At 43.2% G+C, this 25,842-nt stretch overlaps 1 protein-coding gene across 4 annotated transcripts in view; it reads left to right on the forward strand.

Moving 5' to 3' along the window:
• LOC144728829 (RNA-binding motif, single-stranded-interacting protein 3-like) overlaps positions 1-25,842 on the forward strand; it is a 148,964-nt gene that overhangs the window by 77,043 nt on the left and 46,079 nt on the right. Inside the window, exon 1 of one of the 4 annotated variants that reach the window (XM_078608540.1) lies at positions 17,668-17,763. The exons of 2 other annotated variants lie outside the window; for them this stretch is intronic. Coding sequence is in view for 1 of the 2 variants with exons in the window: in XM_078608533.1 (XP_078464659.1) it covers positions 18,017-18,061 (45 nt within the window). In the remaining variant the exon portion in view is untranslated. One more of the 4 variants, XM_078608533.1, reaches the window with a different exon arrangement.

A 25,842-nucleotide genomic window follows, 5' to 3' on the forward strand; every position in this document is an offset into this window, starting at 1 on the left:
ATTGCATCTTGTAACCACATGCTGCATGAAAACCATGCCGAAGGCAGCAAATGGCAAGACAGAATTTTCATTACCCCAACCTGCCTAATATGGTTACAATTGAACATTTTGCTGGTTGAACGTAATCATGCTGCAAATACAATTGCTGTGCTCATGTTTGATAATGACAAGTATCAACTACTGTATATACTTGGAGCAAAATACGTTCATTGATGTACATTAAAGGCTGAACCAGTTAAGGTTGTAAGATGAACATTCCTACTTTAAGTTTCACAAAAAGATTGCCACAGGTTGAATAGAATTGACATTTTATATGGCAGCCCCTAAGGCTAAGAGGAGCATTCTCTATGCTTTGGCCATTCCCCTCCATAAGCAGCATTTCCAGTCAGCTTCTTTAACTTATTCCACTGCTTGGAAACTGTAACGCAGCCACGCATTCCAAGATAATTTTAAAGGTAGTAAATTCAAAGACAATAAAAACACTGTCCATCGGGTGGCGTCATATTTAACTATTAATGGCGTTTGTGTGCAGTTTACTGCATGAAATAGCTTCAACTAAAAGTATACTTCATTGTATGTATGTTGAACTTCTTTCGCACTGCACGTAGCCAACCGTGCTAATCGGAGGAGCGGGACATTTGGAGATGCAGTAAAATCCTGGCTAGCCAGACTAATAGCGGAGAGCCCTCATTTGGATGGCTGGAAAGACTGGCTTGCTACAAATGTAATGAAAAGAAAGATAATAAGACTTAAACAACCCTTTACATCATAAATCACATTTAAAACACACGTACAATTAATGAAAATTGTTTCAAAAGTAAATGTATCATTCTCTCGAGGCTAAACATGTAATACATATATCAAACAAAAAAAGCACTGCGCTATAAAAGTAGTTGTGTGCTTTGTAATGCACCAAATGGTTATGTAGAATTATATATATTCACTATTGAAGCATTGACTCCATCTGAGAATGTAGGAAAGTGAGATATACCCCAAACAGAGTGAAAGAAAGCAAGAGGAACGAAAATGGAGGAATGTCAGGAGCAGAGGTCGAAACCGGGTATCCGATACCCGATACCCGGCTACCCGTACCCGGCCGGGTACGGGCACGGCTAGCCGTTTGCGACCCTGGTGCGGCCGGGTACGGGTAGGCCGTGAGTCACTGGTGAGTCACCGTTTGTCACTCATTTCGGGTAGGGAACGGGAACCCGTACCCGGCCGGGTACGGGTACCCATTTGCGACCCTGGTGCGGCCGAGTACGGGTAAGGAATCAAAACCCGTTTGCGACCTCTGGTCAGGAGACAGACTAAACACGTGGCCACCCACTGTGCAGGTGCGTGCACTGCATCCATGTGCTTGAGGTGGCCATGCAGGAGGCTTGCGCGAATATTTATTTATTTATTGTTTCGCCAACATTGGTCTTTCTAAACGTGAAAACGGCTTGACGGAGCCCCAGCTAGTTTAGTTTTATTACAGGTGTATCGCTGTGGTGTTGTCGTCCACTGTTCATGGTTAAATCCATAAGTACAATGATAATTAACGTTGTGGTTATGACATTTGTATGGAGATTCAATGTTTCATCATCATAATCATCAGCTATTGTCATCTTCACTGATGAAGGCCACTTCCAATGCCATCACCATTCTTGGTGCCCCCTGTGATTCCTGAATCCCAACTGACTTCTACAATACAAATCGAAACTATCCATCCATTAAATTTCGATTTAAAGCTTTCGTGACTGCAGGGATTCATCTTCTTGGTTCTTTCGGTAAAGTCACGTAGAAGGGAAATAATAAAATAATAAAAATAAAACATAATGAAATCATTCTCACGCAAGCAGCCGTCCTCAGGTGAAGACCAGGTCTGTCGGGGAGACAGCAGCCTTCCTCAGGTGAAGACCAGGTCTGTCGGGGAGACAGCGACTTCAGACGCTGTCTCCCCGACAGACCTGGTCTTCACCTGAGGACGGCTGCTTGCGTTGTGGCCGAAACGTCGTGAGAATTATTTTATTATGTTTTATTTTTATAATTGTATTATTTCTATCCATCCATTTCCACGGTGGTTGTCCTCTTGAACCCATTACCTCCTTTGGCTGCCATTCCATCACCAGTCTTGTCCATCGGCCTTCATCCCTTCTATTCTGCCCAATGTCAATGTATCATCTCTAATTTGTGTTTGTTCTCCGAATCATATGTGCCCCTTTGTGTCTCGCAGTGTAATTCCGCGCACGCATCGCTCTCAGCCTTTTGGCACACGTTTGAGATTGTGTTACTTTTGTTTGTAAGTGTCAATGTATTTCATCCGCGAGTTATAATTGGAAATAAGGAGCAACTCAGAGCTTCCCTATTCAGGCACATTCCATTTTTGCTCTTTAATAATCTAATTCAGTTCTACAAAAGCACTTCTTTATTATCTCGTTCGCATTTTTATTTCATAATTTTGATATCGATCCACCCTCGATAATTTCCATTGCTATACATATTTTGCTGTGTTTTTCAGCCGTGGAACTATCATTCTTTTGCTTTGTTTCACAAACTTGTTTTGCTCATTTGTCTTCGTCATATAACCCTGTAACTGTTACTTTGTTCAAGTACATTGGTAATGCTACATGTATATACAACACTGTATATACATGTAATTAAGACACATTGGTGGCTTAGACTTCTGTGTTTAAATACACGCAATATTATGAAGCATTATGTTATATAACACACATTGGATCCATTTATCAACACAGTAGCAACAATTATTAAAATGAGGGCCTAAAAGCATTTGCTTATACTGTCATTCAGCACGCCTTATACTGTATTGTGTATCGTCATTTGTAAACCAACTGCTGGATGACAGCCTTCCTACACAGCGCAGTTCATGTGGTTTAATAATCATACTTCACCCGTTTGAAGGCAGGGAGCATGGAAGTACATTAACATTGATTTTACACGACTGCCCACTGTTGCTCACCTTGTGGAATCACTGTAACTTACCTCTATGAAATATGTTGCGTTTTAAACATTGCATTCCAATAATTCATTATTACTACTGTATTATCCGTCTTAAATTGTTTTACTCTATATCATCGGAAGTCAAAATAGACGCTTTCTAAACATCCATGTAACAAATTGTGCACAGAGCGGAATTTGCATGCTGAAATGGCATACACATCATCAATATTAATTCGTTTTACTTCTCCGGCAGCATACATTGACATTATGACTGCACAAAGCGAGTCTCTCTCTCTGAAGAAACACAAGGCAGTGATCTTAACACAGAATTAACTCCTTATGGCTATTCCGCCATGAACAGAGGCGAGCCATCCTCACCTGCGTGCCCTTTGGAGATGGAGTCTCCTTGGCCCTGTTGATTCCTCCCCCCCTCATAGAGGACAATGGTTCTCTGGGGAGAGCCAATTTCCACAAGGACTGGCCTCAACTAATTAAGCTAATGGGTATTTTTGTTTGGGAGCTCCATAATGGCCGTTGCCATAGCACCCACAACATACTTCGATATATAATTAATGAGTTTGTGAAAAGTGAACATGAGAGTTATGGCTACGTTACTGTTTTTATTCTTAACTGAAAAAATGACATTTATTTCACATCATTTGAGAGGTGGGTTTGTTGCTTGCAGTGGTAGTGGTGCACGCCTGCATTCGATGCTATTTGTAACTTCAATTCCATTCAGTTGTATTTGGTTTACCGTTATTTTTGTTAAGGTAATATTAGCTGTTGATAATAAATTTTGACCTAAAACTTTCGTGACTGCAGGAATTCATATTCTTTGGTTCTTTCGGTAAGGTCACGTAGAGAAAAAAAAGTGAATAAAAGTAATAAAAACACTCATGGAGACTGTAGCCTGGTTCTTAACCTCGGTGAGTGTACTGGCAGTCTATAATGTAGACTGTAGCTTGGTTTTTAAACTTGGTGAGCGTATTGGAAGTCTATAACGTAGACTGTAGCAATGATTATTAAACTGAGTGAGCATACTGGCAGTCTTATAATGTAGACTGTAGCCTGGTTTTTAACCTGAGTGAGCGTACTGGCAGTCTATAATGTAGACTTATTCTTTGGTTTTTTCGGTAAAGTAAAAATAAATAAATAGATATAAAAAAAGAAAAAACTACGACGTTTCGATCGCAACACAAGCGGCCGTCATCAGGAAAAGGGGGGTTAGCCTTTAAAGGTAAATAGTTTATAAAGGTTTCAAATGGGCGTAGCCCAAGTATCAGCAGCATGGGCGGGGCAGCTAATGTTGATATAAGTGATGGTCATAGTGGGCAACGGCGGCGCTGGTGGTGGGTTTCCAGCAATTAAAGGGCTGCCAGGTAATCATTGCACCTCGCTTTACACACAGTGTTGACGTTGGAGGTTACTGCTAGAGGTGATGGTAGTAGTGCGTAATGATGGTACTGGTGGTGGGCTTCCACCAATAAAGGGCTACTGCTAGTGGTGATGGTAGTAGTGGGCAGTGATGGTCCTGGTGGTAGGCTTCCACCAAGTAAAGGGCTGCCAGGTCTAGAATGGAAACATTATAGCCAGTTATGACTTGAAATGGTTGATAACGTCCTTCCAATGATTGCTCAGTTTGTACCCATGTTCTAGGTTGAAATTGTGTCTATGTCTGTATATATGGATTGCTTCATGAACGAATCTTTGTTGATATCCAGTGGGCTTGCAAAGTACCTTCGTCTTAGAGAAATACATTTCGTGTGAACCAGCCACATTAAAATAATGATCAGCCACGACAGAAGTATTGGTCCTACTGTGTTTCAAATCTGCCTTATACTCACAAACGCTGTCCGAGACATGTTGCTTAGTTTCCCCAATGTAACTGCTGTAGCAGATACAACTTAGTTTGTAGATGCCTGGATATTGCATGTCAGGGATCTTGTCCTTCACAGATGGGATCAGATCACGAATTTTATGTACTGTGTTAAATCGGACCTGAATCTTGTGTTTGTTCATGATTTTGGAAATCTTTTTGGTTACCCCTGCTATGTATGGCAAGGTGATGGTTTTGATTGGATCATCAGATGGCTTCTTTCTCACGGTTGGGGTGATGGCTTTGCGGAGTGTGTAGTCTGAGTGTTCATTCGCCTTGAGAACTTGGTGTACGTGTTTGAGTTCACTGGTTAGGTGTTCATGGTCGGATATACATTGAGCTCTATGGTGTAGAGTTTTGATGAGGGCATTCTTCTGGGATGGATGATGGTGGGAGTCAGGTTTTAGGTAGGCATCAGTATGGGTTGCTTTACTGTAGACAGAATGGCTCATTGAGCCATCTGGTCTCTTTTTGATTAGGACATCCAAGAAAGGTAGCTTGCCATCCTTTTCTACCTCCATGGTGAATTTGATGGCTGGATGTATGGAATTGATGTGGTTGAGGAATTGGTTCAGAGCCGGTCAGCCATGTGGTAAGATGACGAACGTGTCATCCACGTACCTCTTCCACAAGGACGGGCATAGAGTGGATGCCTGGATGGCGTGCGTCTCAAAATTTTTCATGAAAATATTGGCAACAACCGGAGATAAGGGAGAACCCGTTGGGGTGCCTTCAGTTTGTTTGTAGAATGTTCCATTCCAGGTGAAGTATGTATTGGTGAGGCAGTGTCTCACCAGGGCTGGTACATCAGCATTCAATCCTTGTTGGACCAAATCTTCAATGATTGCAATGGTATCTGGCACAGGGACTTTGGTGAACAAAGAAACTACATCGAAACTAATGAGAAAATCACCCGGGGACAGTGAGATGTCTTTAATTGACGATACCAGGTGAGCTGAGTTAAGTACAGAAGAGGTGGTCTTACCAGCGAATGGCTGTAAGGTCTCATACAGATATCAGGCCAGTTTGTAGGTGGGTGAGCCAATGTTGGAGACGATGGCACGAAGAGGTGTACCTTCTTGGTAAGCCATATAATCTGGGTGGTCTAGCAGCAGAAGGTTTTAAGGAAAACGGTTTGTTCTGTTCAATTTATGAAGCTGAATCAGTGATGATACTGTTCGTTTTTGTAACGAGGCTGTTGGTAGGATCTTTTTACGTTTTTGTGTAGCTACCATCATTAAGTAGGTCCTGAATTTTGTTGTTGTACACAGTTTTATCCATGATGACCGTGGCATTGCCCTTGTCGGCTAAGAGGATGACGATATCATCCCTCTTTTTCAATGGAGATAACTCAAAACGTTTATCCTTACTGATGTTGCTGACTGGTATCTTGGCGCTTTTGAGGATTGCAGCGATTTCAGATATTGTCACATCTGCAGCAATGTCCCAAACCCTTAAGGGCTGATAATATTGGTTTAAATAAATTTTGCGTTTAGGTAACACTGTATATGTTACATTTAAGGTGGTTAACTAAGCCTCGGAGTACATTTTTGCTGTTGAGTGAGTACAAAGGGATTTTTTTTACTGAAGGTGTTTCGTAAAAACATTCACAGATGAGATAAATTCAGTACGTTTAACACATAGGCTTTCCTTTATTTTGGATAAATTCAGTACATCCACAAACGCTGTGAAAGTTTAAGTGTCTTTGATTTTACATGTTATTAGTTGCTCATGAGTAATCCAACGTATTGGACACCACCCTCTGGGAGGAATACATATGTATACATCCCACTGTAGGGCATGAATTAGTCACACTTTATTAACCAATGAAATACTGAAATGTGAAGATTGGCTATACGTCTGTTTATAACGTTATATTATTTTCCAATCCATGAGAAAATGCAGATTTACCCTATCCCCTGATGTGAGTTGTATGCACAGTAATTTTCTTCATGTGACCGAGTATGAATTCATAAGGTCATTGAGGTATGGGTGTAAAAATGTGTTTTTGTACTGGGTGGGCTGGAGGGAGCCAAGAAATAGCAATCTCTAGCTCTGGCCTCTAGTGGGGACGCATGCTGGCAGATTATATTGCTAGGCTCAACAAGGGTCACATGGAGCAGGCCCAGGCAGGCAGGAGTGTTGTGTTGCCTTGGTTGGGCACAGATTAGTCTTCGCTTGCTATTATCTTCACATTTTTGTCATTTGGAGTCTCCCTAATCCTGCGTGTTTTTAGGGGTTGCTTGAGGTAAGGGGATGATTGGGAAATATCCCTTATTTTTTTATGAGAAGGGCATTGCTGATGGTATAAATATGACTGTTACATTATTTTGGTTCTTTACATACCAAAATAATGTGATTTGGTAGCAGAGGGCAGCACAGCAAAAATCCAAAGTTGTATTGTACTCCTGTGCTCCGACATCTTTGCTCCTGCATTGGGGTCAAATAACCCCTGTGACCCCGACCCGTATGACGTGGGGAGGCCCCTCCTCCAGCGGTGTACATGTGCATACGACAGCTCACATTATTGCATTATATAGTCACGCTGACATGGTTAGGGGTCAAGCAAGCTCCAGTCGCTCTTTACTTGCATTGTTAGCATATTTCTGAGGTATTTGCCCAAGAGATTTTGCCCATCTGGAGAATACTGTCAAGCCAAACAGGAGAAATAGTTGTTTGTTTAACACGTAGGCTTTCGCGACCAATATTCATAATCAACGTTTTTGGGTTTAGATCACGTTATTTATAAATGTGTCGTAACCCTCCACCACCCGACACGGCCAATCAGTAAAAAGTGTCACGTTGACAAAAGACAAATAGTTCACTGCTTTAGCCCACCGGTGTGTTGAAGCGAATTGCCCGATGATGCTGGATGCAATTACCAGCGAAACGTCGTACTCAAAAATTGTAAATGTTGTGGTTTCACGCTTCAACACACCGGTGGGCTAAAGCAGTGAACTATTTGTCTTTTGTCAACGTGACACTTTCTTTACTGATTGGCCATGTCGGGTGGTGGAGGGTTACGACACATTTATAAATAACGCGATCTAACCCAAAAAGTTGATTATGAAATAGTTGTTTCTCGGAACTGTCACACAAGCAGTGCACCTCAGCACGCACACACTCTTATCTCCTCAATTTATCGAGGTGTTCATTGCATTGTTGTGGTATTTAAAGTTGGAATGTTATGGAGCAAACACATGAAACCTCAGGCTTTTTTTACATAATATAACATTAATGCATAAATATATAGCTGGGATGTGGTGGTACACGCCTGTAATCCAGCATTGTGGAGGCGAGGGTTGTTGCATGTTTTGAAACTCCCTTCCCGTGCGCGTCAAGGTGCTATACCCTGGCTAGCCAGGAGAATGCGGTACAGCAATAAATCTGGACTCCACCTGTTCTGTCGTCTGCGTGGAATACAGAGTTTTCCCCTCACAAGTTTGGCTTTTCTACGGGTGCTCCAGCTTCCTCCCACGTGTACACACTCATTAATTGCCCGATAACATCTTAGCATATAGAGGACTGCAGAGCTTGGGCAATCTTAGGTGACAGCTCACTGCATGGGCCTCTGAATAATTATCTGTCTTTGAGAGTAAATGAATACCAAGCAGCACATTACAAATTTTTACGTGATTATTTTTACAGTATATACAATACAATAGATATGTTTTATATATACGATAGCCAATTACTGTAAACATTAACTGATGTTTATGGCAGAGTGGTTCTAAATATAACATGTTCTCTAAAGTTATAACTGGTAAAAATTGACAATGCCTGAGGGTGAAAATCCGTTTAAACCTGTAAGTATACCAAATACTCTATTCTCACTTAAACTAAGAGTCACAATGTACGTTTTGGGCAGAGCATGGAGCAGATGCTCCTCTGTGGTTTACTCTCCAAATATGATGTATACTGCACTTTGCCACTTTGACTGAATCCCAAGCCTCCAAAAGCTCATGGAGAAATATCGGCACGTGATTTGACAACTTTGGTTCTGATGGGCAGTCCAATAGAGCATTTCAGTTATTTGATACTTCCACTGAGGATTTTAAAAGTTTAACTTTATTTCTCGTTCATCTCTGAGCTTCAGCTGGAATTCTCAACTGGGGATATTGATACCCCTAAACATTCTCTTTGGCAGGTTTTAGCCTTGGGAGCATTTTACCCGTGATATTTATTCCACAAAAGAGGGATGACATTCTAACATGTGTGCGATCGTGCCTTTGAGGCATTGTTCACAATATACTGAGGAAACTCTCACTATTTTGTCCACCTTATACTTTTTAAATATTGTAGTGTAAAACAAGTTAGTCTATTTTATCTTTTGGAATATTTTTGTCCTTAATTTCTGCTCTTTTCAGATGCATAGTTCAATGTATATCCTTTTAACATCCCCGTTAAACAAGAACACACAATTTATATGCACTGGATGCATCGCTTCTGACATGACCATTATCTGCTCTTTTGTTGAACTTCACCGATTCATTATTTAGCTCAGAGGTGAAGGCAAGACTTGTATTGAGCCTTGGACCCAGCAAGAATTCTGGGCTCAATGGAAGACTTGACCTCTGCTAACTTCCTGTACCGTTGATGCCTTTACATATACACACGTGCAAGTTGAGTGCACGTGTCACCCGTGTGTGCGTCTACACCTTTGACATAATATCAATAAAAAAAATACAGCAGTTAGCATTCCACATAGCACCATTCACACATGCAGGAATGTAGTGCACACTGTGCAGATTTATTGTATTTCAAAAGGCAAATTCAAATTCACAATTATGTTCATTAGAACAGGAATAATTATTCACATGTGGCTAATTGTTATTCCTACTGAATGGGAAGTCTACACAATGACAGCTTATTTCACTTCAGCCAAACAATCTAAACATTACATTTTGGAATGCATTAAAAATAATTACTCATTGCACAACACTAAATAAATTATCTGACAAAACCCACTATCCAACTTCATTCACCAAGACTATTTAAGACCATCTCTGTGTAAATATCAATATTGTAATTCCTGAAGAAGGCAAGTAAGAATAAACGCCAATATTCCTCCAAAAATCCGTGCTGCAATAATCTGCAAATTCATGAAATTCGTGAATTACCCGCAGATTGCGGTTTCTCCAGAAATCCGCTGGACCATTGATCCTGAAATCCACCAAAATGTGAAATTCTCTATATATTTCGGGAGCGGCTGATTCCTCTCGTAATCCGCAGCGCACTGCGCTGGTGCGAATTTTTGTGGATTTCCGGATTAACCTTTTGTGGCGTGCCATGGATTATAGAATCCGTGATATGGTCTCTTCTTATAGACACAGATATGCCATTGTCATATTTACGTTGAAGATGAATTTGGCTTAAAGATGATATTATTGTCTAATGAGTAGTATATCACTGTTGTTGTTGTTTTCCCATGTTGGCCTTATATTACACTGGATTAATAACACTTCATTGTTGATACCCTTTCAGATACACGTGCTGTATCTCGTTACTTAATTTTACCAATACAATACAGTATTGTATTACTGTCTTGTTATACATTAATTGCATCATTTGTAAAACTGTTACACAGCTAGTGCTGTCTCCAGTATTTTGATATCGACCATGGACAAAAATTGCAGCTTTGACTCTGTAACAAAGGGTTCTGTTTTAATTAATTCCTGGGCTGGAAATGGGAAGAAATTACTGGGGGAACCCATAAATGATTCCCCACACCCTCCGCTCGGTCTAAGGAGGAAGAGCTTTGCTCCGTGTGTGGGTCTCTGAGCGCGTCTGTAGGTCTCCGTGCGTGTCTGTGGGTCTCTGTGTATTTATCTGGGGTTCTCTTTTAGTCTAGGGGTCTATCTGTGGGCCAAACAAGAAGATGAATCATTGATTCCTTCCAGAACTCGGTTAAGTTCAAAATATCATGCCCACCATGGAATTCCAGAGCATTCTGGCCAATTTCCACCACTGTTAAATTAATTTGTATGCTGTTTCCTTGGGTGCATTACGTAACTTCAGGTGAGGATGCTGTACAGTATTTTAGTTAATGTTGTGACCGCATACTGTAAATTAAAAAATCTGCCGTGGATTAAATTGTCTCGGCACAGGCAGTATACACTCCCAGACCCCTGAGCCAACGTTGAAGACGTTTCAGCCATATTCATGATGTTGATTGGCAACCGCGAAAAACTGGCTCAAGACCGATGCATCACATGTCAGTGTAAACTGTCTCTGCCATGAAGTTCAAACTCCAGTAAATGTGCTCGTTGGGAATTGAGCCGACATTAAGTAATTATATATTTTTCCCTTTACTGGTATGGACATTTTAAAAGTATAATTTTTATTTTAAGATAATGGAACTGTGCAGCATATGAAAAGTAGCTATCCCCAAAGGCTTATGGAAATAGATTGCTTTGCTGCAGGAATATCTCACTCTTTTTTTCAAATGCTGGCACACTTTACACTGGCCAAACTCCTATTTATTGTTTGGTGGACTATTCATGAATCCTGGCTCAACCAGTTGCTTCGGAGCATTGTATCCGAACAGTTAAAATATTTAACAAAAGAACTGGTCTTGTCAGCAAGCCACCAAAAAAGAACAAATCCAAAAGAAGACTACAGTTTCTAGCAGCAATGCCATTTCATTATGGTATGAAATGACTTATTACAAAGTTACATCTGAACGAGAATCCTTTGGAATAATCAAATCTGTAAATGACGTAATCCTATTCATAATAATGGTTTTATGGGTTAAATCGTGTAAATAGAAATGTGCCCTTAACCCACCATCACCCACAGCCAATTAGTAGTAATTAATTCTATATTTGAAGCTTTCGTGATTGCAAGGATTCATACTCTTTGGTTTTTTCGGTAAATTCTAGATTTGAAGCTTTCGTGACTGCAAGGAATCATCTTCTTAGGTTTTTTCGGTAAAGTCACGTAGAAAGTAAAATAAAATAAAAAACAAAAATCACTACGTTTCGGAGGCAACACAAGTCTCCGTCATCAGGTGGGACCGTCACAGTCAGATTAGCTGTATCAAGCTAATCTGACTGTGACGGTCCCACCTGATGACGGAGACTTGTGTTGCCTCCGAAACGTCGTGATTTTTGTTTTTTATTTTATTTTACTTTCTACGTGACTTTACCGAAAAAACCTAAGAAGATTTTTCGGTAAAGTCACGTAGGTAAAACAATCAATAAAATAAATTAAATGAAAACAACTAAATTAAATCACGACGTTTCGGAGGCAACACAAGCCTCCCTCATCAGGTGTAAAAAAGGCACAGCGTTTTTTTTCTCACGACAGTTATTTTGCTGTGCCTTTTTTTACACCTGATGAGGGAGGCTTGTGTTGCCTCCGAAACGTCGTGATTTAATTTAGTTGTTTTCATTTGTTTTATTTTATTGATTGTTTTACCTACGTGACTTTACCGATAAAAGCAAAGAGTAGTAGTACTTAGTTAGTCGTAACTAATTGGCACGTTTCATTTCTGTGACAACCTTAACTAATTGGCTGTGTTTGGTGGTGTGTTAACGACATTCATATTTACGCGCTATAACCCATAAAACATTTTTTTATTAATGATATTTGTTGCGCAAGCCTACGTGTTAAACTGACAGAATTAATAGTGCAGGCTGGAAAGCCACAAGTATCAAAGAACATACTAAAATGTGCCAAGAACACACGGCCACTGCGAATTTGCAGCAGAAAAACATCAGGATTTTCTGAAGAAGTGCATTGTGGTCCTTCCTGTTGTCTTTGGGCACCATCAAAATACATTTGAGCAAATGTGCCAACTGACAGCAGCAGCAGCGATAGCCACCTGTGGTGGTCCAGTTGTTATTCTTATTAAGACTCATCGGCACAGGAGAATCACCGATGCTCATCTACAGATGTGATTGTTGTTGGCATTAGCCAAGCTAATGGGCTCCATATTGTGGAAGTGGGCACTCTACATATATGGTTTCCAGAGGCAAACTTTGGGGAAGTGAGCAGCAACTGATAGCATTCACGGTTGTGTTCGCTTTTCAGTAAGAATGCCTCATTAGGATCACGTGCACTAATGTTTTACTCTTACAGTACAGCATGCTGGTCTTAACTTGACTGGTGAATTAGTCCACGTGAATATCATATTTTAAGATTATCATGAAGCCAAGGGATTTGACACAATTATAGGTACTGTACTCATGTGATACTAAAGAGAAGTAAGAAGTATGTTAATTTACCTCTCCACAATGGTGATTGATGCCACCGGCACTACCTGGGAAAATCTGTGTTTGTGTGCTGCACATCTGTGTGTGGGCGTATGCAATATTGTTGCTGGATAAGCTGCAGTGTGTGTGTGTGCTAAACTTCCACACATTTGCATGTATCGTTTTTGGAACATTGCTGTGCACACTGAGACTGACAGTGTGCTTGCTGCTAGTGACCTAGAACTGCGTAGCGGCAGCTGCTGCCCATGTGATGCCCTGGCAGCCCTCAGAAGCCAGGTGCAGTCGTTACTTCTGCACCGCAAGGCCGCTCATTAGCATCCTCTACAGCTTTGTTATGCCAAATATATGTTTTATTCTTCCAATCTTCGCGATTCACACATTCTTAAATTGGTGCCTTAGTAATGTAGCACCACTGTCTGAAGAAGGGGCGATAAATAGGGCAAATAATTTGGGTGCGAAACAGAACCAAGAACTCGCTCCTAATGAGTACACATGATGTAACATTTTCATGTGACGTTGAAATGTGATGCTTCAAGATAAACGTCTAATTATAGTGATTTATAAACTACTGTAGTGCAGTTTTGAAAGGAGGCACATATGAAATGCAGCGTATATGGGCGTTAAGATTTGTTTTTAATTGCAGTATGAATATTTAATCTCGAAAAATTGTGTTAAATGTTTTAACAATCTGCAATGTGTTGGCAAAATAATACACTTCGTGTTCTCAAGTTTAAACTAAAATTAATTTTACAAAATATTTCCGTTATCATTATAATAACATACACAGTGGTTGCCACAACAGATGAGACATTCTTACACTTAGGTTAATAACAAAAATTGCCATGTAAATACCGTTGGCTGTGTGCCAAGATCTCATATTAAGCACAATACATTGTAGGCTCATTTTTCTGCAGACAATTACCGCATCTCCAATGCTATTGCAGTCAGTGTGTTGTTATGCGCCTATGTTTTTTGTTATTTAAACATCAGTCCAATAACTTTTGAAATTTTACATTCAGCATATTTTGTGTTGATCTCATTTCAAGACATTGTGGGATTCAGAGGGGTGTGCGAGTATCATGCCTGCTCTCGTGATAGCTGGAATGTACAGCGCCAAAAAATAATGTTGTTTAAATTGCAAAGCATTTTTATTTTGCACGATACTTGGAGTGTTTTTATAAAGCTTGCACGACAAATAATTTTTCTAATAATTGTTCTTTTAATCAGTTGTATGTGGACACAGTTAAGAACTCATATGTCCTTAGAATATTGTTTTTTGGTAAAGGCTGTTGTTTGCAATCACCGTAAATACGGTAAAATCCAAGATAGAACGTCAACATATTATCATCAGGAAGTTGATTCACCTACAGTATTTTATGTTCAGCATTGATTTAATGAATATTTAATTCAAAAATTAGTCCATACTAGAAAGTAGCCTTTGTGAATAACGGGATGGTACTGTATTTTTAAATCCTTTATATTAAGTTTGCTTGCTTGCTTGCGTGCTTGCTTGCTTGCGTGCTTGCTTACGACCGTGCAAATCTTTCGGTCGTTTTTTAACCCACTTCCCGTGATCCAATCGAGCTGACATTTTCCACACAGACTCGTTGTGCGAGACAATTAATGTTCGTGAAAAAAAATTCCCAAAATTTTACACTTTTAGGCAAAAAAAAATTATTTTACATATATTCAAATAGAACTCATTCACAGTATGAGCCCAGAGCGTAACCCCTCCACAGGCCGTGGCGGAGTAGCGCAGTTGGTAGCACCCTCGCTTCCCATGCCAAAGGTCGCGGGATTGATCCCCGCGTCCTCCACAGGCGAATATATTTTTAAATCCTTTATATTAAGTTCGCTGCCACGTATATAAAGGATTTATAGTGAAAAACTTTGTTTTTACGGGTTATACTTATTAGCAAACAGTGTTAAATGAGTGAAAGTCCAATATAGCGTTTGGCAACAATTATTAACATTGGCAACCTTGAGCTGGTGATGAACATTCCACATGTCTGTGGTGGATGTTCAGATTAAATACTTGACATTCGCCCTGGTATAAACATCATAACCCTCGTCAACTACAGATACCGATGCTGGTGAAGAAGACTCAAATCCAGCAGTCACCTTTTTAGCAAACTTCAGAAAACAGCTCTTATGTCACCGATTAGAAGTGCGAACCATAGCAATACCAACTTTTGCTGCCATCCCAATAATATATTAACATTTGGTGCGTATATATATTTTCCATTCCAAAAGCTATCAGCACCCAGGATATTTGAGCCCAGGTAGAGAATGTGAAAGCCTGGAAGAGGTCCTTTCCATGTTAACTTACGTAATCTGAACCTACGTTGGGGCTTCCATATACCCTGTTCCCTCTAATTATATCTCTAGCAAATTCAGGTGACCATTTGAACTGAAATGGTTCGATACTATGTAGATATATTTTCACGATACAGAGCATATACTCATTCTCCAGGTTTCACTCTGGCTTTAACTTTGTCAAAACTATTTATATAACAGGGGATACAATTCATTAATGCATAGTCATGGAATAAAATTGAGATCATATTGGGTTATCATTATGAGAGTTATCATGACCACCCTCCGCAGACAGACTGACGACAGAGCTAATGTATGAATGCTTTCAACCTTACTTGGAAAACGTTGAAAATGGATATTGACGGTATCGCTGAAAATATGAAACCACATCAAAACAACGAAATGAGCTAAGAAAGAACCGGCAAATATGAAACCACATCAAAACAACGAAATGAGCTAAGAAAGAACCGGCAAAGAATACGAGGCTTAAAATTACTCCTTGTATTTACGATATATCTTTCAAAGCTGGTCCGCTTACCCTTGTAAGAAACCCACGGCTTGATTGAATGTGCACGGGCAGTGGTTTGCATGCTCTCTGATGAAGCGATAATATTGGCATAGGGCTGACGTAGGTCACAGTGGGCAGACAGATCAGAGACACTCATCATCCCATTATCGACCCAGTCGGTAAAGCGACTCTTGAAGCCCTGCAAATAGCTTTCACCGTTCCCTTTGGCCGGGTTGAGTGTCACTGGCTCCCTCTTAGGGGTAATTGGAAACCTGGACTTCCATTCACAGGCAAGCAACTAGCGTGTGGTTGAAGATTGTGTAGTGTTCAACCGAGGATACAGCTAAAGGTGTGGTGGGGACTGATTATGATTTCAAGGTTTACCCGATTATTAATCGGCGTCGGGCTCAAATATTTTGTTTGTACAGTCCTTCACCAGTATGTGCACCAATTAGTTAAAATACAAAATAAATATTGTGTCTCTCGTAAATGTGAAAATACATTGTCAAAGGCGCTATAAATGTGAGCACAAACAAAAGCAATCCATACCAAGTTTTCTCGCATAAATAAAATAAATTTTGAAGGGATATAACTGGAAAATGCAGCATAATAAATATACCTAAGGCAATTGTTGAAAGTGGATTGTGATTAAAACAATGCAATATAGAGGTACACAAGAGGAGGACTGATTGCTTTTAGAAAAGTGAATTAATACAGTATTGCGGCTGAAGAGGCATTACTACTATAATGAGCCAAGAATGTGTGTGTCCCGTGCTTGACGTCACTCAACATGAGGTCCACCCCGTGTGACGTCACTCCACATGAGGCCCACCCCCCTCATTAATATTAATGAGCTGAACAATTTTGTATTTAATATTTCACATTTCCTGCAATATACACCCGTCCTTGGACGGGCAAACAAGCTAGTATTTCAATAATTGTATATTGACATCTATGACAATGAACCATGAACATGGACATTGGCAAAACAATGGAACAACATTTGATAAGTTCTCAAAGAAGTAAAGAGATATACAGGTTTGGGTGATGAAAGGGACACATGATCAACACATTAGAGGCATAATGGCTCTGCAGGAAAGCTCGTGGATTTGAGTAATCACATCGCTAGATGGGATGATGGTCGAATGGCAGCCAAACAAGTGGTTGTGAGTGCGGTGACGGAGCGATGAGGTCAGCCCGTGTAGGAGTGGGATGGATTGTGGCATCAGAGGAATTGTAACAATTTAGCTCAGCTTTCATCCAGCAGTGGAAACACATTGGCTCATGACAAAAAATATTTCATCATATCAGAAGACTACGCATATTGTTATCGTCCTCTGAAATACCAATGCTTAACAACCTAAAGTTCGAAACACACAGTTATATTTGTTAAAGAAAATGTCAGTGTTCTGACTGGTGCATATGTAATCGGAGCATTGTTTTATTTTTAACGTTTACGATGTACTCACTCCCAGCTCGCTAAAAACAGTCTCCCAGCCAAAGCTTTAATGATTCCATTGCAGGTCATGTGACCATAGGAATTCCATCTATGCATTCGGATTCCACCACTTGATATTTACACAGGGCTGTGGCGAAAAGCCCCTTCGCTTTAAATATCAACTCGTTTCTTAAATAATCACTGCCACGCTCATTTGACAAATCAACGTGCTGCGTCGAAATCGAGTGGCACCGTTAGGCAGGCACGAACACGCGTACTTGATGGACTTTAAAAACATTGGGACGAATTCCTCCAGCACCACCACCACCCCCCTCTCTCTCTCTCGCGGCCGCTATTGGTAGAGGCCGCGGTGAGAGAAGAGGGGAGGGGTTGAGAAACGTGCGCGAGTTTCTCCGCTCCGACTCGCAGAGACCCTCGAAGGGGTGAATGGGAGTCGCAAGGCACGGTAATGAAAGTTGCGTCGTGAGCGCAGCGCAACATCGGAGGCACCCCCCACGACTGGCTTATGTTGTCGATCGCCCCACCACCACCACCACTCACCTCTCTTTGTGCTTCTTCGAGTGGAGAGGGGGGTTAGCGCTGCGAGGAGAAGGCTGAGCAGCTGGGGGGGGGGGACGGTGCTCGTAGACGTTAGACCGACGCCGCGCGCCCACCTCCTATTGACAGGCCACTCACCCTCGCACGCTGTCGCCACAAAGATGATCCTGCCACAGAGTCCTAAGAGGGCATCGGCCAGTAAACAGGTAGGACGAAGGCGTCGCTTTACGTTTCGGTGTGCTTTAATGTAACGTGATGTTATTTTATTTACGACTTTGAAACATTGGTTTTTAACGTTACCGACCGCTTATGTGAGTGATGGGCGTTAAAGTATTAATGTATTGAATGCAGTTTTGCGCTGAAATCTTTTAAAAACGAATTTAGGTTTACCCTTTCTTGTGAAACTTGATTTAGCAGATGTTGTTAATAACAGTTATCGAATTCTATTCCGTGTCATCTGTTCACTAGGTGTTTTTTTAAATATACCGTATTACATTTAGCCAGACGTATCCTGCGTTTAATGGTATTAATCGTGATTGTAATACTGTAAAGCATTCCAGATGCGATATTCCCTGCCCAGTTACCGCACACCATTTTCATGAGCAGCAGAACATTCGAAAGCTTTTCTCATGCTCGTGTCACTTAAAGCAGTAGAGACGGCAAGATAGGCTTTTTTATACGCCGGGAGTACCACCGACACAGCACCTCTCGTTGAGCGTTTGATGTGCCCTGATGTGCCCTGTGTGCCCTGGTGTGCCCTGGTGTGCAATGTGTGCCCTGGTGTGCAATGTGTGCCCTGGTGTGCCCTGGTGTGCAATGTGTGCCCTGGTGTGCAATGTGTGCCCTGGTGTGCCATGTGTGCCCTGGTGTGCCATGTGTGCCCTGGTGTGCCATGTGTGCCCTGGTGTGCCATGTGTGCCCTGGTGTGCCATGTGTGCCCTGGTGTGCCATGTGTGCCCTGGTGTGCAATGTGTGCCCTGGTGTGCCATGTGTGCCCTGGTGTGCAATGTGTGCCCTGGTGTGCAATGTGTGCCCTGGTGTGCCATGTGTGCCCTGGTGTGCCATGTGTGCCCTGGTGTGCCATGTGTGCCCTGTGCGCCATGTGTGCCCTGTGCGCCATGTGTGCCCTGGTGTGTAATGTGTGCCCTGGTGTGTAATGTGTGCCCTGGTGTGTAATGTGTGCCCTGGTGTGTAATGTGTGCCCTTGTGTGCCCTGGTGTGTAATGTGTGCCCTGGTGTGCCCTGGTGTGCAATGTGTGCCCTGGTGTGTAATGTGTGCCCTGGTGTGCCCTGGTGTGCCCTGGTGTGCCATGTGTGCCCTGGTGTGCCCTGGTGTGCCCTGGTGTGCAATGTGTGCCCTGGTGTGTAATGTGTGCCCTGGTGTGCCCTGGTGTGTAATGTGTGCCCTGGTGTGCCCTGGTGTGCAATGTGTGCCCTGGTGTGCCCTGGTGTGCAATGTGTGCCCTGGTGTGCAATGTGTGCCCTGGTGTGCAATGTGTGCCCTGGTGTGCAATGTGTGCCCTGGTATGCAATGTGTGCCCTGGTGTGCCATGTGTGCCCTGGTGTGCCATGTGTGCCCTGGTGTGCCATGTGTGCACTGGTGTGCAATGTGTGCCCTGGTGTGCCATGTGTGCCCTGGTGTGCAATGTGTGCCCTGGTGTGCAATGTGTGCCCTGGTGTGTAATGTGTGCCCTGGTGTGCCATGTGTGCCCTGGTGTGCCATGTGTGCCCTGTGCGCCATGTGTGCCCTGGTGTGTAATCCTGGTGTGCCCTGGTGTGTAATGTGTGCCCTGGTGTGTAATGTGTGCCCTGGTGTGCCCTGGTGTGTAATGTGTGCCCTGGTGTGCCCTGGTGTGCAATGTGTGCCCTGGTGTGTAATGTGTGCCCTGGTGTGCCCTGGTGTGCAATGTGTGCCCTGGTGTGCCCTGGTGTGCCCTGGTGTGCCCTGGTGTGCCCTGGTGTGCAATGTGTGCCCTGGTGTGTAATGTGTGCCCTGGTGTGTCCTGGTGTGCCCTGGTGTGCCCTGGTGTGTAATGTGTGCCCTGGTGTGCCCTGGTGTGCCTTGGTGTGCAATGTGTGCCCTGGTGTGCCCTGGTGTGCCCTGGTGTCCAATGTGTGCCCTGGTGTGTAATGTGTGCCCTGGTGTGTAATGTGTGCCCTGGTGTGCCCTGGTGTGCCCTGATGTGCCATGTGTGCCCTGGTGTGCCCTGGTGTGCCCTGGTGTGCCATGTGTGCCCTGGTGTGAAATGTGTGCCCTGGTGTGCAATGTGTGCCCTGGTGTGCAATGTGTGCCCTGGTGTGTAATGTGTGCCCTGGTGTGCAATGTGTGCTCTGGTGTGCAATGTGTGCCCTGGTGTGCAATGTGTGCCCTGGTGTGTAATGTGTGCCCTGGTGTGCAATGTGTGCCCTGGTGTGCAATGTGTGCCCTGGTGTGCAATGTGTGCCCTGGTGTGCAATGTGTGCCCTGGTGTGCAATGTGTGCCTTGGTGTGCAATGTGTGCCCTGGTGTGCTCTGGTGTGCCATGTGTGCCCTGGTGTGTAATGTGTGCCCTGGTGTGCCCTGGTGTGCAATGTGTGCCCTGGTGTGCCATGTGTGCCCTGGTGTGCTCTGGTGTGCAATGTGTGCCCTGGTGTGCAATGTGTGCTCTGGTGTGCAATGTGTGCCCTGGTGTGCCCTGGTGTGCAATGTGTGTAATGTGTGCCCTGGTGTGCAATGTGTGCCCTCGTGTGCAATGTGTGCCCTGGTGTGCCCTGGTGTGCAATGTGTGCCCTCGTGTGCAATGTGTGCCCTGGTGTGTAATGTGTGCCCTGGTGTGTAATGTGTGCCCTGTGTGCCCTGGTGTGCCATGTGTGCCCTGGTGTGCAATGTGTGCCCTGGTGTGCAATGTGTGCCCTGGTGTGCAATGTGTGCCCTGGTGTGCCCTGGTGTGCAATGTGTGCCCTGGTGTGCCATGATGTGCCCTGTTGTGCAAAGTGTGCCCTGTTGTTCAAAGTGTGCCCTGGTGTGCCCTGATGTGCAATGTGTGCCCTGATGTGCCATTTGTGGCCTTTGTGTAATGTGTACTCTATGTGCCATGTGTGCAACATTGAGTTTGCCGTGTCATCAGCAGCAGCCAACAACGTTGCCAATTGACACATTTACAAGGATCCTTTACGGGGAAAGGGAGGTGCGTGTGGGTGTAGTGTAGCGATTGGGGTGCTGCGCTACAAACTCGGCGACTCGAGTTCGACCCGGTGACGATTATCTAAACAGGTCTAGGACCTCCCCTAGGTCGACTCAGCCTCAAATGATTACCTGGTTGCGGTGTGTAAACATCGCCACTGCGGAGACAAAGGCGGCTGGGCGTGGTCCTGGCCACCCACGCCTTCGTGCGCCGTGCCGGCTTTCATAGGTGCTCCTCGCTAACGGCACTTGCCCCAACAGTCTGTTAAGGCTACACGGGGGATCTTTGTCTTTGTGTCTTGGCTGGCACCGGACACATTCAGATAAGTGCAACAAGCCACCCCCCCCCCCCCAAGGCCTTCCTCCATACAATGCTTCAGTGTCTGCCACAGCTGCCTACATTCAGCTTTGCGTGACAGGAAAAGGGGGGGGGGGTGCAATGAAAACACCCTGAGCCTCATCCGTGTTGAGTGCTGCTGCTGCTGCTCCCAGTGAGGAGCGCACTGAGACGGCGCTTGATGCCGATCTTCAATGCGCTCCCCCCCCCCTCGGGGCAAGTACGGTGGTGAAAGTGTGCGGTGGGCACTCTTTTGCACGGTTGTTAAAGGTCAGCGTACGTCGTTTTAACATTTGAACCCACGGGCAACGTTGTGCTTGTGTTTTCTGATGTACGTGCGATGAACTTATTTCGCGCACCGTACATCGCCCCGACCGTCGCTAATCAGAGGTGCGGCAGAAAAGCACAACAAAGGGAACACAAAAAGCAGTCATAAATAAATGAATGTATCGTTGAATTATTATTGTTTCGGTAATAATGCAATTTTAATTCATCAAGATAAGTCTCACCGAGTCTTGGGACTCATTGTCTGGAGGGTGGTGGCATTCGGATGTTTGTAAAATTCCATTTTTAGGGGAGTTATTTTGCATGTGGAAGGAAACTGGAATGCCTGCACAAAGCTCTCGTGCATATTATTGGGACGCACTCGAAGGTGTGCGCAGAGAGGTTGGCGAAACCCGTTTGCTGTACTGCCAACTCCCGCCGGGTCAGCGTGCTGCAGCCCAGTGGATTTGAGAGTTGCACAAATCTGCAATCCAACAATGCACCGGAGTGCAGGATTTGCACCACCCCATACCCGGCGCTGCAATCCTCAGCTCCAAATACACGCTTTGCTTGGATTTGCGTATTTATGCTTTGTTTGAAGGAAAAAAAAACAGTACTGTATAGAGAATGGGAAATTGTGAGTAGGCAATTTGTGTCCCTGTGTCAAACTGTTCTACATTTGAAAAAATTATCTGCAAATTACTCAATTGGGATTACACATAACAACATTCGCCCCTACTGTGAAACACAGCGCCTTCGTGTGATAGCCTTATGCTATGAGAGTGGTGCGAATACCAAATATACTAAGTTACTATGAATTAAATATAATGCTGGGCTTGTGATAGAAATATGATGATGATTAATGCCCAAAGTTCCATTGCTTCGTATGCTGGTGCTAAACTCTGTGTGTAATTGTCATTTACTTGGTAAACAGGGAACATCTACGAACAACATTTCAAACGTTCACTGTTAGAACACATTTTAAATAAATGTGACACCATACCCTTGTATTCCATATGCTTCTGATGTTAAGAGTTAATGTTTGTAATATGCAAGTACAGATGTTATTTTGTATTTACTGTTTAGGTACTAATTATTGTGTCTGCATGTTAGTGCTGTGACAATTAGAGACTAATGGATGTCTCTATAAGTTGGACGTTCCATTATTCAGACCTATGTTCTGCATTTACAGCTGCCAACCCTAGGTGCAGGTTTAAACCCAACTACACTTCGTTTACGTTCGATGGGAATACGTTGGCTGTTGACTTGACGATTAGTCTTAGTTGTGTAAATTGGCGAGTACAATTAGAACAATATCATACGTAGCCTTTGCATTCAAAAACTAAAATTTCTTGCACGCTTTCCTTAAAATTATGCTGAACGATGTGCGAATAACAAAAAAATTAAAAGCGCAACTAATCGCCTTTTTCCTGTAATTGCGAAACACAACTCACTAATTGACTGGCTTTGGATTGTATTTGCGCTGTAATAATTTTGAAAATATTGTTTTGTACTTCCCACGATGAAACTCGGGTCATGAAAACTGTGATGAGCACATTGCACAAGCAGCTATTGGAGGACAAATTTGAACCTAGCACGTGAGATGCAAAAAAAAAACCTCGTGTGCGTACGGCAGGGAGGGAGTGAAGTGCTTACTGAACACGGGGGGGGGGGTTCAGCCACTCTCCGTGGAGTGTCTGCTACAGCAGTGCTAATTGGAATTGGTACTCAGTTACTGCGATGCAGTTAGCCAGGGTGAAGATTGCTGGCAGCGGTTTGTGCCACGCGATTCTCTTCCTTTCACGGAGAGGAGATAAAAAAAAGAAACGTTGTAGGTGAAATGGTAACGGCATGTGTTCTCTGAGTTACAGCTTAACCTGTAGCCCTGTTTACCACGCTGGCCCTGCGATTATCAAGTTCATACGCTATTGCAAGGGTATGCTGTTGTCATGGTGGGTGGAATACGTTCATATTTAAGATTATAGCAAATATAGACTGTATTTAATCACGCATTATGTGACGGTAAATGTCAATTGTGATTGCTGTTTACGAATGTGGTGTTTGTATGAACGCTGTTTGGCAACGTGTATTTATATTATCACTACACTTGTGTTTATCCAGGAATGCCTCCCGGAGTCTCACGACTCTGTTTGGGAGGATCCTGTCATGTCTTTTTTGCAGGAGGGGACAGGGATTACTCTGCATGATCCCAATTCAGTTGAATAATATAAACGACAGTGGAATGGATGCGCAAGACTAAAATGGAAGTTAATATAATATAATCTTCAGCGTTTCATCTCTGACTACTTGTGTGTTCCTTTCAAGTTAATACTATTTTTAAACATATATTATGCAGGTAAAATATAAATGCAGATTGCCGCCCTTTTAAATTACTAATTATAGAGATGGCTGAGTAGCACATGGCTACGAATTACCTAAAGAGGTAACATAGTGAACTCTTATGATACATTTCAATACATTTTCTGTATTCCCAAAAGGATACTTTTGTGTAAACTCCAATGCTGCAGGACATTAAGTAAACAAGTTTAAAACATTATTTTGGGGTTTTATGAAAATGTATAAGTCTGTTTTAATATCCCACTTTCAGCAAACGTTTGCATTTTCAAACACTGTGGTTTAGATGACATGTATTTATTTTATCTGAATATCCATTATGAGCAGGACACAAGTAGAATACACTGTACACGTGCATGTATTTTTTTGATATCACAAAAACATTGGCCTCTGACCTCTTCATTTCTGATCTATCGCGTTTAGCTATGCTTCATAGCCAGTACTGTTATTTAATAAATGCAAGTACAAGATTTAAACAACACATGAATCATCATGACACTGCTGTATTATTCCCTTGCTCTTATTTCAAACATTCCCATAATGTGGGGCTGTATTCCCAGAGGCGGCGGGGACCGATGGTGCACTAATAACCGACCCCAGCCAAGGCTAAGATGAGTAGTGATATCTGAACCATATTCTCCAACCCACACATCAGCACAGAAAAGTGTGGTCAGACAATTCTCTTCACCGACACGATGTGAGGAGCCTTCATCCGCCAGTGGATTGACAAAGGGCTGTACATTTTAGATTGTATTACTACCGTATGTAGACTAAGATGCTTACATGTTATATATAATGAGTTGTACGTTCCTCACAGGGGAAGCATTTCGTCAGGACACTGGTCTCATCGCGCTGCATTGTGGTTTTAAGGCCGGGACAACTGATGTTGAGATGCGTTTATTAAAGCGTGCCAAAGCATGGTTAATATTCAAGGGTAGACATGGCTAAATTTATCGGGCAATACACGGCAAATCCTAGAGCATGATACACCCTGTTTTTTGTGCATGGGGATTGCTTTCAAGGAGAATATCTATATCAATAAAACTTTCGAATGGCTTTCAGTAATTTATGACGAAATGTAAAAGTACTTGGAAATATACACGTTCGTTATGACATGCAGTTGACAGTGTAATTGAGCGGCTAAGTTTGTGAACGACAGTGATAATAATTGTAGCTGGAAGCGCGATGACTGCGACGCACATTTTCGGAAGATCACATGCTTGCTTCCTTGTGTATAGATGCGTTCAACGCGGCCATGTGACTGGCCTGCAAGGCCGTGGCTGGGCGAGGTGCTCACTTCAGTTGTGAGGCCGGCCTAAACAAAAGAGCCCCCTGGTGAATGCTGCCATCAAAGATGCTCGGGCACAAACACATTGTCCTGCGGAGGGAGCTGGTAGGAACGTTGGGTTGCTCGGTCAATGGCCTGCAGGGCCAGCGGCGGCGTGGTGTATTCCGCAAATATTCCCGACTGTGAGGGCGGGCACAAGCCGGCGTGAGTAGGTTAAACGTTGAGTTTTATAAGGGCACCACGGGGTGACCAGCCCCTCCCCACCCAGCCCCTCCCCACCCAGCCCCTCCCCACCCCTCCCCACCCAGCCCCTCCCTGCACGATGGACGGACACAATAATCCCCTGTGGGCTGGTGTAACCAGGAGGTTCCTACCAGTATTATATAAACTATCAGATGAATGCCTAATTTTGAACAAGGAGTGCACTTCTAGAATACAACGTAGGACATTGATCTGACCGGGTGGTGCTGTGGCAGTGTACCAAGTGCTCTCCAATGTGTTTTCGGGGTCGTGACCACGTGCCGTTCGGCACAGGGTCCAACGATTCTCTCCACATGCGGTACACCGACGTGAAAACCGC

Source organism: Lampetra planeri, chromosome 2, assembly GCF_965212315.1.
Source record: "Lampetra planeri chromosome 2, kcLamPlan1.2.h2, whole genome shotgun sequence".
NCBI lineage: Eukaryota > Metazoa > Chordata > Hyperoartia > Petromyzontiformes > Petromyzontidae > Lampetra > Lampetra planeri.